At 34.1% G+C, this 12,833-nt stretch overlaps 1 protein-coding gene across 7 annotated transcripts in view; it reads right to left on the minus strand.

Annotated features, from left to right (window-relative positions):
- The window catches only part of LOC110111166, a 117,511-nt gene extending 107,821 nt beyond the window's left edge, over positions 1-9,690 (minus strand). For 2 of the 7 annotated variants that reach the window (XM_020842920.2, XM_020842919.2), the window contains exons 1-7: positions 9,474-9,689; positions 7,507-8,200; positions 6,881-7,251; positions 6,470-6,606; positions 5,422-5,594; positions 5,188-5,324; positions 4,715-5,002 (exon numbers count right to left, since the gene is read on the minus strand). In XM_020842920.2, coding sequence (XP_020698579.1) covers positions 4,715-5,002; positions 5,188-5,324; positions 5,422-5,594; positions 6,470-6,606; positions 6,881-7,251; positions 7,507-8,140 — 1,740 coding nt within the window. In that variant the 5' untranslated portion in view covers positions 8,141-8,200; positions 9,474-9,689. Of the gene's footprint in view, positions 1-4,714; positions 5,003-5,187; positions 5,325-5,421; positions 5,595-6,469; positions 6,607-6,880; positions 7,252-7,506; positions 8,201-9,473 lie in introns of those variants that run through there. The other 5 variants (XM_020842921.2, XM_028700607.1, XM_020842922.2 and 2 more) reach the window with 5 other exon arrangements.
- Between the last annotated feature and the right edge of the window lie 3,143 nt (positions 9,691-12,833).

Genomic DNA, 12,833 nt, shown 5'->3' on the forward strand with positions numbered 1-12,833 from the left:
TACAAGTCATTAGTGAAGCTCGGACCATGTGAAGACATGAAGTCATCAATAATTGGTTCGACATTCTCTAGTTCAAGTTGGCATCTAAAACATGCATTGAGCATTGACCTATCGTGGCTATTGCAATGTTGCCACTACAAATCTTCTCAAAATTCTCATACCGGTGCTAAGGTTTCCTATAGAACCATGCCATTTTAGAGTTGTCGTACAATAAGAAATATGTTTGGATTAGGAGCAATAGAAGTTATAGGATACATTAACTCAACCTCCATTCACATATAATAGAATAATTAAATTTAAACTTTAACCTAAATGATCTCATCCCATCTATGATGCACTGACACGGACACGTCGACACGGACACAACACGACACTGACACGGGACACGGCATTTTTTAAAAATATAAGACACGGGTGCGGCGTGGACACGACATAATAATGTTTTAATATAACATATAGAAATTAAGATGACATGAAGTGAAATCAAAATATCTCAATAATAAGACAACATGAATACAACAATATACCGGTCTGTTAGGGGTCCAAGGGGGCGCTGCCCTTTAGTGGGGTTCAACCTGTCAAGGTAAGAGTAATTTTGAAGTTCAGCATTTTTTTTAAAGTTCGTAAGTTATTTGTATGGAAAGATACCGAGCATGTACCGAGCGGTACCGAGCATGTACCTAGCGGTACCGAGCATGTACTGAGCGATACAAAGCATTTACCTAGTGGTATCGAGCTTGTACCTAGCGGTACCGAGCGATACCTAGCAATACCGAGCATGTACATTAGCTTTTTTTTTTTTGTAAGTTTCAAAAAACAACAATTAATATTTCAGGAACCGAGTCAGGCGTCGATGCCATTTATCAGTCAACGAGAGAGGAGATGAAAATACCTTCACTGCCAAAAAGAAATTAAAATGAGAATATTCGATGATTGGGTATTAAGTGCGAACATTGATTTGGTGTTGTGGATAGGAAATAGGAAATTTAATTTAAATCCCGCAAAATACAGTAAATTATATTTAAAAAAATTCATAAAATATTTATGATACACGTGTCGGACACGCGTGTCCAATTTGCATTTAATATTTTTTAATCAGACACGTTTTCGACGTGTCTGACACGTGTCGGAGGAGTGTCGGACGAGTGTTGTGTCGGACACGGTGTCGGATACTGCGCGCCTCTTTGAGGAGAAGTGTCGGTGCATCATAGCATCCCATACATCATGTAATACCCAAGCAGGTGAGTTAGATTAATTATCTTTAATAAATTTATGTTAAATAAAATGGTTAAGTAATGGTAAATAAAATTAAATATATCTATATTTCTGAGGAGGTGTTGCAAAGGGCTGTGAAGGTGTAATAGTAGTTATGTGAGTGGGCAGTTATTCTAGACTAATTTTTATTTCTTATATGCTCTGTCACGTAAGCCAATTGATTGGAATTAGGTGTTTTAATAGGATGAGAATGAAAGCAGTTATGTAAGTGTGTGGGCCCTCTCTCATTTCTCCTTATGTTTGGATTACACAAGCCAACAGAGATATTTTCTGTTTTGTTTCACGCAAAGCCAAGTGAGAGAGTTCAGCACAGTGTTCTTCACTATATTCGGCACAGAACTCTGAGGAAGAAATCGCATAAAGCAGAATTTACTGTAGCAGTGTTCGGCCACTGTGACAGGTTTCGGCATAATTCGTATAGCAGTAGTTGGCATTGTGGGATATTGCACAGTGAAGATAATGATATAATGCTGAAGGGATTTTGTAGCTGTGAAGGAAAGGAAATCAACAGTACAAGTATTAACAGTATAGAGAAATAGAATTTATTTAAAAGCAATAATAAAGATTTGGACGTGATTAAATTAGAATTGTGTGATGAATTGTAGTTTGATGAGAGTGAGCAATTGATTTGAGGAAACATTGAAGAAAGAATAAGAAAGAGTAGAAGAAAAGAATAAGAAGAAAGAGTGGAAGAAAGGAATACCGGAAATGAAGAAGAAAAGTTAAGCGTGAAGAAATCAGGGTAAGCTATTTTGGTATTATGCATAGTAGTTGTATGGATTTCTATAAAAATTCTTAAAGATGTTGTATCATATGGTGTCCTAGATTCATCTAGTCTTATGCAGAATTGCAGAGAGAAAGTTTTTAAGTGACTTATAATCATAGAAGAGTGCGAAATAGGGAGTTGGAGGAGACACCTCGACAAGAAAGTAAGTAATGCAAGTTTTTTTTTTTTTGAAGTATATATTATCATTAGACATGTACAATGATTTTAATGACATTTTGAAAAGTAGTCATGAAAGTATATAATTCGATATAATGAATGTTTGATCAACCTTTTGTGAAAAGCCTAGAAAAGGATATACCTACAAGTTGCCAAGTATGATTAACCACTTACATAAATTAATTATGTGAGTTTAAAACAACGTTTATTATGTTCATTTAAATGTTTTTCTTATCGATAATATTTTTGAAAATATATCATTTTCTTTAATTATTATATGCATATTCCTGATATACATATGATAATATGAAGGATTATGAAAGAATGAAAAAAGTATAAAATCTGAAAATATAAGATATATTGAATATCAATTTAAAATAAAGTTTGGCTATATATGATATATGACTAAAAAGTGTAGTCGAGACAAAAGGGTTCCCAAACATGAAACTACATTGTAAGTGGGGCAAAAGAAACCCCAAAAAAATAAAATTTGCATAGCAGGTGGGGAAAAAGGAACCCCTAAAGAGGCAAAAAGAACCTCTATGTAATTCAATGGCGATAATGTCAGGTTTACCTGGGCATTAAATATGTTTATGAAAGAGTAGGCAAATCTTTTAATGAGTAAAATTGATATTCAGTATGAATTTAAGAGAAAATAAATGTTAATGTCAAATGAGGTTTTTATGAAATTTTCTCAAGTAGTTTAACTTTTATTTATGTTTTCAATGTTATGAATTTTATAATCATACAAGTTAAATATTTTTTTTTAAGTTGCATAACTTATTGAGCCTCATAGCTCACTAGTATTTTCTTATTGGATGTTGTTACAGGAAAGTACAAGGTGAAAATCATAGCAGGTTAAATTGTCAAGAATTTCATATGTTATGTTATGTTAGTATTTATCTTTGTTTGAAGTTTGAGCTTGAGATATGTAAAATTTCTAGTTATATATTACTTTGATTAAATGTTTCCATTTGATGAGATGTGTTAGAACTGAACTGTTTGATGTTTTATGAAAATTATCAAATGTTCAAAAGTATCGTATGATCAACTAATGAAAAGTATGCGTTAGTAATACTCTTTGTACTGTTAAGAGGTACTATGGGGTGTTACACATCATCTCTTGCTTTAGGGAGATGCATATTTTCACCCCATATACACGTCACAACATAAAAGTTGATTTAAGATTCAAAAATAGGATTCCATGTTCTTAAACCTTATCATAGCAACTGACTATATTTACATAGCTAGTTCCCAAACATTGATTTAATGTGTACACAAACCTCGCACCATGCTTCCTTCAACACGCCATTCAAAATACTTTGAAAGAGGAATTGCTTCGTGTGTAAAACACCTAAAACAACATTATGTTGATCAGGCCATTTTGGAGTTATACTTGTGCACTTTAGCTAATCAATGTGAACATACACATTGCCTTTCAGAAATGTCAGCTAATGCCTACGAGCTAGAAATGTCAGATTGCATTGCCTTTCCTTTCAGAAATCTCTTCATTTCTATTGTAAAAGTAATGTAATGAAGTACCATTTAGACGCACAAAAAGGTTGAAAGGTTGTTTTCATAAATGTTAAAACAACAAAAGAATTATACCAGTGTTATTTTCAATTTTCCTAAAATGATAGCAATTTCAGTTACAGGGTAGGGGTTAATGTTTTATACCTCCTTATCACTCAAGTAGTCAAAGATGCCAAAAGCTTTTTTTGTGACAATATTTTATTTTTGATTTTCCAAAAATTTTCAAGGAATGATTCTCATTATTTGATTTTCTCCTTTCTTTTATAGTTTGCTTGTGGTCATCAAAGTGTTTTTTATTTTGATGTGCAATTGCAATGTTATTGATCATCACACCCTCCAAGTTAATCATATTCCTATTTTTAAAACAAAGTTATGATATAAATGTTTTGCATAAAAATGGCATAATTTTTTATTAATTGTAATTAATTCACAAACAAAACAGATGAATTATCAATCAATAACAAAAGTCGATAACTTACAAAAGAGTTAAGCAAGGATGGGATTCAACATCTAATAAATGGAAAATGGTTAGCATGTAATGAAAAGCACTCTGGAATATTACAGAAATTCATACAAACACAAACACATATCTATAAAGAGAGATAGATGGGAAGAGAGAGACATGCATAAAAAAAAAGTATCAAACACCAAACCATATAATAAATCAATGTCATTCAGCTCATCATTCAATTACAGTCTGTGTAAGAATGCTTGAAGCTTCAAAAGTTTTCGTGTCCACAAAATTAACATTGCAAACACATAATTATTGGCTTCACAAGTTAATTTGCTCAAAGGAATTTTTTGTCCACAGCCTATCAAACTCTATGACAAAGGAACTTTAGATTACAACATGGCTACTGGTCAATCTCCTAATTAAATAAAGAAATATAAAATATGTAATCAGAAACAAATCTCAAAGAAAAACTTATAAAAAAGTTGGATATTCCAACCAGACAATATTACCTTGTCAGCTATCAGAGGATCATATAACCTATTGGCCTGCTCACGACGACATTCATAATCTTTTATGAGCCTTGCAGCTTCGGATGAGCATAATAGTAGTGAATTTTCGAGCTCCCAGGTAGCTTGGTCATAGCCAAGCCCTTTCCATTTCACAAACCACTCAATACAACAATCCCAAGATCCCGAAATAGACATAGAAGCACACTCATCAGCTGCTTCAAGGGGCGCTAGTAATCTTTTCTGTAACAAACGTTCAGGCTCAGTCCATTCTTTTCTCCACTTAATTACCTGGTCAATGTAAACCCAAACTAATTAATATGTTAGATATGATAAATTCAAGTCTCATTTAGAAGCCCATCCAACAGATCATTATGGTTTAACAATGCAAGATAATAAATAAAAATGCAAGGAGGGATGGAGGGGTGAAAAGAGAGAGAGTGAGAGAGAGAGAGAGAGAGAGAAAGATAACAGACCTCTTTCTGGTTTTTATTCCTAAAATTGGCTAAAAGTGAAGGGGCGATGTGCAACAGCTCGCTTTCAGGAATCCAACGATTATGAACATGGGCAAGGCCTTTGTATTTGACAAAATATCGCTTTCCACACTGCATTCCTAACACCATAAGGTCCATGACAATCTCAGAATTCAATGTTCCTGCAAAGTATGCTCTACAAACCTTAAAAAACTGATTAGTTCAAAGAATCCTCACCTTCTTCATGAAACCAAACCGATTCTATCCCATCCGCCACACTGTACACGCCTAAATCCATCTTCTTTTTCACACAAAAATTACAGAGCCAGGCACCAGGTGGAACATCATGCAAAAGTGGATTGAAACAAGAAAGATGATAACTTCGTTTGCAGCCTTTTCCACAACAGCATCTAAGGTTAAAGTTAAATGCAAATTCAACAAATTCTAGGGTAAGGAGTCATAAATAAAGAAGAAAGTCAAAGATAGCAAACACATATGTTAACTAAAGCATGCATTTAGTATCCAACTTCAAATCTTACATCAGCTTTTTTTTCCTTTTCAAAAACAATAAATTTTTCATTACTAGCCAGAGAAAAAATTTACACAAGGAAATAGTTGCAAACTGCCTACAAAAAAGAAAAGAAACAAAACACATCTGTTCAAGACTGTCAGCAGTGGGAGTAATTTTGGTCTAAACAAAAATGGTAGAGCCACATTCAAGCACCTACGATGTCAAGAATGCCAAATCTAGAAAACCTCAGAATCATTATTTGCTTAGAGCGTCTCCAGCTGATCGGCAAACGCCCGAATGCAGATGCTCCGACCTCCCAATCGAACGCGATTTTTTACGCCATTCATATGCTGATGAACAGTGCGACGCCAATATTGGCGTCGCACTGTTCATCCGCCATTTTTTTTTAATATATAATTGATTTTTAATTTTAAATGTTTAAGTATAAATATATATTTGCTTATTTAGAACATATTAATATCCCAATTTTTTTATATCGAGAAAAGAAACATAATTTTTAAAATTATAATAGGGTTAAAATTGTTAAATATAAATATATGATTAAAAAAATTTAAAATAAAATAAGAAAAAGAATATGCTAGTAATATTCTTTTTTTTATGTTAGAAAATGAAGTTCGATTGGAGTCAAGTTACTGCATTTTGGAGTGGAAAATGAGTTTTTCGGTTGGAGATGCCCTTACATGGTTCAGATAACATAAAAGAATATTAGAAGATTCAGAAAAAGAATTAAAACCAAAACACAAAGAGACTCACATGAGCTGTCCAGGTTGTTTACAGACCAAACATACATTATGCATGGGAGCAATACCAGTCTGAGTATTGGTAGATTCTTTTGCAGGGTTTCCAAGGAACTCTGAATTACAGACACCACCATCTCCAACACCTAGTTCCTAGTAGGATGATAAACAATTAACGGAGAAAACAGTTAGCAATTCGAACTTTCAGAAGGAGAGATAGATGCCACATGTAGCCATGGACAAATAAACATAGGGAGAAAGAGATGCAAAGAGAAAAATAATTAACAAAATAAAATGTGCCACTTTGTTAGAAGATAGACAATCAGGTAAAACAAATTTAGCCCTATAGTTAGAAAGAAAATGATTGTCATCAAAAAGTTCAATGATGTCAAATGATAAGTAATCAGAAAACATTTCATTTATTTACCTCTAACATGGAAGAACGTGATTCCATGTTCATCTCACAAGGACCACGATTGCATATTTCTTCTCCAGATGGTTCTAATAAATTGTCGGAATCCAAATTGGGAATCACTCTTCCACATTTGGACCCACTGAACTTAATCTTATGTTCTTGATTAATAGACCTGGCATCAAAAGCAGTATCTAGAGGCTTTGTATTGTTTGACTCCTTTTTCTCCAGCAAATCAGTAGTTTCTATACATAGCCCTCTCTGATCTTGTACGCCCTCCTTTGTGCTGTTCACATCTCCACCCTCCTTTACTTCCTTTGAAGTATTTACTCCTAAATCCATATATATTCCTTCCAGTGGAGATTTCCCATTAGCACACTTGTCAACTAAACATGCAAGTTAACAAAGCAAGGATAAGAATACAAACAACTTAAGAGACATTTAATCAAGAAATAGGGTGGCATAAGAGAGTCTTTTTATCAAGAAACAGTTGAGAAGCCACAAAGCTATACAAAAGAAAAAACATGAGAATCATTATAGATATAAAGAAAACCACTACTTCTTAAGTCAAATTGCTTGAGAGGCTGCAGAACCTATTTCAACAACAAATAAAAAATTCAAGAAATAAAAGAATTACATACCATGATTTCCAGCTGCTTTTGCAGGTTTTTTAAATAACTTTTTGTAGGCACAAACATGCAAATGTTTTCTGATTGTCTTCTTACCACCGTCCTCACTTTTGCTATCAGTCACTCCCAAAGTTCTACTTTCGCCATTCACCTTTTGCAGTTTAGATTCTGGAATTGACCTCCTAATGGAGTTCTCAGTACTTGAAGAGACACTCTTTCCATCCTCATTTCTCTTCATTGTTGGCAGTGTTCTCTTGTTGACTTTATCACAAGCACTCGAAGATCTGATCTTTGGTGGGCTTATACTTGTGTTGGCTTTAGCACAAGTACTCGGAGATCTGATCCTTGGAGGGATAGCACTCTTTTTGGTTTTATCAATAGTGCTCAAACATCCGATCCTTAACTGCTCCTTCCTATTCTTGATTAGAAATTCATTAGCACACTTCTCTGAATTAATATTACTTGACGACCCACCATTTTCTGCTCTTACTGATCCTCTCAAACGGCTTTCAGGTACTTTCTTTCCAGAGGTTTCCAATTTGTTTAAAGATGGTGCATTTAGTTTATCAATCTTTCTAGCTCTATGCTTAGATGCAATGTCTTCTTTAATAATCTTCGACCGTACTAAAAAAGTATCTTGAACCATCTTCTAGTGCTAGTCAAACATGGCTATAAGCACAACTCTTAACCTCCAAGCTCGTGTCAGCTGCACAAATAGAGAAGAATTGAGTTTTGTTTCCTTGAAAATACAAAATAATGGTATGATGAACACAATGCTGACATAAAAAATACTCATAAATTATGCTTGTTGGTTCAAAAAAATAAATGCTAGAATGAAATTCAAGAAAAAAATGGAAAAAAAAAAATAATAAAAAACAAAAACTATCCATTAAGGGGGACTAAGTTTAAGCTAGATAAACCAGTAAATCACAGCCATTTTTAACCTGAAAAATTTAAGTATGTGGGTGATAGTCAATCACTGGTATTTCTAAATCAATATTTTTTTCAACTATTTGATGTGGTATCAAGCCTAAATATTCTCAACTAGCTTCACATTCTCCCCCTCACATGAGAATTTTCCAAATTGGTCATCACTCCCCACAAATGTAAATTTCTTTAGCATTATCAAGTATTATACACCAAAAGCTCACTCAGCCACATAAATTCATCATGGAAGTCAACTGCTCTTGAACCTTCAACAGCGGTTGAAGGAAGCCATAACACACATGAACCATTCAATCTCAGTCGAACCATTCAATGAAAAATTTACAATCAAACAATTAACTTTGATATCACTTGATAAGGAGTATGAAAATCAAATGGATACCAAGGTTAAGCAATACACTAATGGTCAAGCATGCATTCAACACGAAAGTTTAAGTCTATGAGTAAAGGCCAACTACTTGGTATTTCCTTGTCAACAAATTTTTCTACAATCAGATATCAAGCTAACCCAATAGTCTCACATACATCAACAATGCACCCTGAACAAACCTATAGAAATTATCATAATAGCTCAATGAAAGAAAGAACTTCGAAATAAAATAATTCTCACTCGCTCACGTCACATGAACACAATGCAAAAGAGGAAAAACGGGTACTCAACATAAGCCTCGATATTCTAAAGTTTTCAGCTCCGGCAAACCAAAAATGATCAACAGAAGTATCTTAGAAGCAATGAAGGAATTCGAGGCGAAAAGTTGAGCCACCCAAGACTTAGTAAAAATCATCACAGCTATGTATAAGTATGCAAGCTTTTCCCATAAACCCACTTCAAGATTTACATGAAAGCTTCGCCCCGAAATTTGAGATAAAGCATTTCCCTGCCTCAAGCTTTCAATCAACATAGAGATAAACTATAGACATGCACTGCTTGGAAGAACCAACCTAGTCCAAAGACACTACCTAGAGACCCAAAAACTGTTCCGAAAGAAAAACTCGAACTCGAGAAACCAGAGAGAAATGAAACAAATGCTTACTCCGCTCCGCGAATATGAGACGCGCCTCGATGACTTCTAGATATTCCGCAGCCAGCACACCCTAAATCCGTTGCGCCGGCGACGACTGCCCCGTTTCGGAGTTATGAAGCAACGCAGCCGACGAGAAGATCTGCAACAGCTTCCACTGAACCTTTTGGGATTTTCTAAAAATAAGCGAGAAATCGGGGCTGAATTGAATAAAACTTTGAAATGCAACACTGTACTATCGACTATCGTGTGCCGTAATTACAAATTTGCACTTTCGATAGTTTTTTTATTAGGACTCTTAGAGTGAACTGTAATTTCTTTTATGTTTAAGGTCTGTTTAACTATTTCTTTTTAAATTCTAGGCGGTTACTTCGGTAACTCTGCCACCGTAGTGATTTATTTTTCTTATTTAGATTTTTTAATACGGTTTTTTTTTTACAATTTTTAAGTAAATAATTTAAATTTTTATTAAAATTTAATTTTAAAAAATAATATTATTATTATCTCAAATAAAACCTTAAATAATATTTGCACAATTAATTTTATAAAGCATTGTGTCACCGTCATTTCAAACACTCAAAAAGATTAAAAAAAATTAGGCATTATGTGAACAATTTACGAGAAGAAAGTATAGGGCTTGTTCAATAACAAGATATTAGTTTATATATCTAAGAATTGGGTCCCTAATGTGGGAACTTTTATTTGGTCCGGTCATAGAACGTAGCTCTATGTTCGGCCGTTAGTAGAATCGCGCCACGCGTTCTCACTATTTTCCGCGCACCCCGATAATCCGACCCGGAACGGACCCAGGATTGCTCGGTATTTCTCGATTTTGCTAGGTATTACTCGGTATTGCTAGGTATTGGTCGATTTTGCTAGGCAATAACCAATACCGAGCAAATACCGAGTAATACCGAGCAATACCGAGTTGTACCGAGTTTTTCTAGAAAAACTCGGTACAACTCGATATTGCTCGGTATTGGTCTTCACAGAGCGGTATTTTTCGTTATTGCCAAGCAATACCGAGCAATACCAAGCAAATACCGAGTAATACCTCGTAATACACGAACATAGCATTCCCGGGTTTCGGTCCGGGTCAAGTCATCGGGCCGCGCGGTAAAGAATAAGAGCACGTGGCAACATGTTATTGGCGGCCGAACGTAGCTCTACATTCGGTCAGATGATGTAATAATTGTTGTTCCTAATGTGGTGGTTGGAGGAACAGCAAAATTCATATTAGAATAGATTGATCCTTTTTATCACATCTGAGATATTATCAAAAATTTATCTTGATCGGGCGCAAATCTTGAGGCAAATTTGAGTTAAAAATCTTTGAAATTAAATTTGAGACCATCTGAACTCCGATTTTAGTAAACTTATAGTCGAACTAAACGTCTTAAAAAGATTAACCCAACTACACCAAATTCAACTCAATCTAAGCCCAAATGGATCCAAATCAAGGATCTAAAGTACATTTAGAAAGTTCAAATCATAAATTAGATGACCAAATGAATTTCAAATGTGACATGCTTATAATTGAATCGAATGACTCAATGAGATGAATCCAACAATACCAATATCGCTAAATTATGACATAATTAAGGTACTCAAATACTCGATAATGGTTCGTGATCAAGAGAATTGATATCGATCATCCATTCAAAACACTCTCAGCATGTCATTGATCTTCTCTCTATTTACTGACCAAGCTACTCCCTAAAAACTATAAATTGACCCTCAATCTTCACTAAAAGATGACCAAGTTGGGGAGAGAGAGGAGAAGAGGAGAAGAAAGAGAATCTAAGATCTCTCTAGCCACCAAGCTCCTCCTCGACCACCGATCATCATCGAGCTTTCGTCAGCCTTCCGCCCATCCACCAATTGTCACTAGACTTACGCTCAACCACCAATTGTCCTTCAATTTCCTCCCAGCCATAGATTGTTGCTATACTATGGTCCTTACAACCTTCGTCACCCACTGACTACTATGTTTCCAACCACTGTTAGCAACTATGGCTTACTGACCTCCATCGCCTAACTACGGTCCTTCTAACCATTGTCGCTCGACTATGGTCTTTTATGGTCTCTCCAACCACAATCTCCATACTACAATCTTTCTTACCTCCATCGCCCTCCAACTACGATCTCTCCGACCACCATCTCCATATAGTCTCCTTCCTACCAAGGTCACCTAACTATAGCATTTACTATAGTTTTCTTGATCTCCATCATCTGACTGAAGTCCTGGTCATCATCACCCGACTATGATCTTTCCAACCTCCATCACCAGCCGACTACGATCCATGTAACCACTGCCACCCGACTATGATCCTTTCAACCACTATCGCCCCATAACTACGGTCCTTTCGTCCACTATCACTGACTACTATCTTTCTAACCTCCATCGCTCGACTACTTAATACACTTCACTTGAACTAAATCCTTAATATTACTATCTTTTTGTTTGGCTAACTTACACATATGTTTTTCTCCCTCCTTAGTATATAATTTATTATATAAATCATTAAAAGCTAAGATATTTACATCGTATATTATTTTCATAAATTCCTTAAGTTCCTTTTTATATATTTCTCAATTATCAGAACTGTTACATCTAAATCAATCTTTATAACAAATATTCTTATTTTTTATCTTTTATTGCACATTTGGATTTTACCACAAACTATTTTTATTATTATGAGTTTTTTCCATTAATACTCCAAACACATCTTTTGTAATATTTTTAATATTGTTAGTTAATTTTTCCCACATAATATTAGCATTCTCATACATAGAAAAAATCTTAAGATTTTACTCTTAAATATATTTTTGTCAATATTCTTTAAATGCTCTCATCTAATCCTAAAATATTATTTTACTTTATTTTTTATTTTATGTCACTTCATCCTAAAGTCCAAAACTAATAAGCAATATTAGATACATAAACTTTCACTTGAAATAACTTTACAATCATTGCAATCTAAATGATTTATTTTCCTTATAAGAAACAAATTAATATGAGTTTTACTATATCCATTAGTATAAGTGATGAGATGCTCTTCTCTTTTTTGAAAAAAAAAATAGCAATTATAAAATTACAAGCTAAAGAAAAATTTAATATAATCTTACCACCTTTATTAGTCGCTCCAAACACATATCCACCATGAATGTTTTTAAAATCATCTACCTCTCTATCAATATGTTCATTTAAATCTCCTCAAATAAAAAAAAATTCTTCAAAAGTTATCTTTTGTATTAATTCTTCTCAATCATTTTAAAATTTTAATTTTAAACTCATATTCAAATCTACTTGAGAAGCATAAGCACTTATAACATTAATAATCTTAACATCAACCATAATATTTAAAGCTA

This window comes from Dendrobium catenatum, unplaced genomic scaffold, assembly GCF_001605985.2.
Source record: "Dendrobium catenatum unplaced genomic scaffold, ASM160598v2 fragScaff_scaffold_1557, whole genome shotgun sequence".
In the NCBI taxonomy this organism is placed as follows: domain Eukaryota; kingdom Viridiplantae; phylum Streptophyta; class Magnoliopsida; order Asparagales; family Orchidaceae; genus Dendrobium; species Dendrobium catenatum.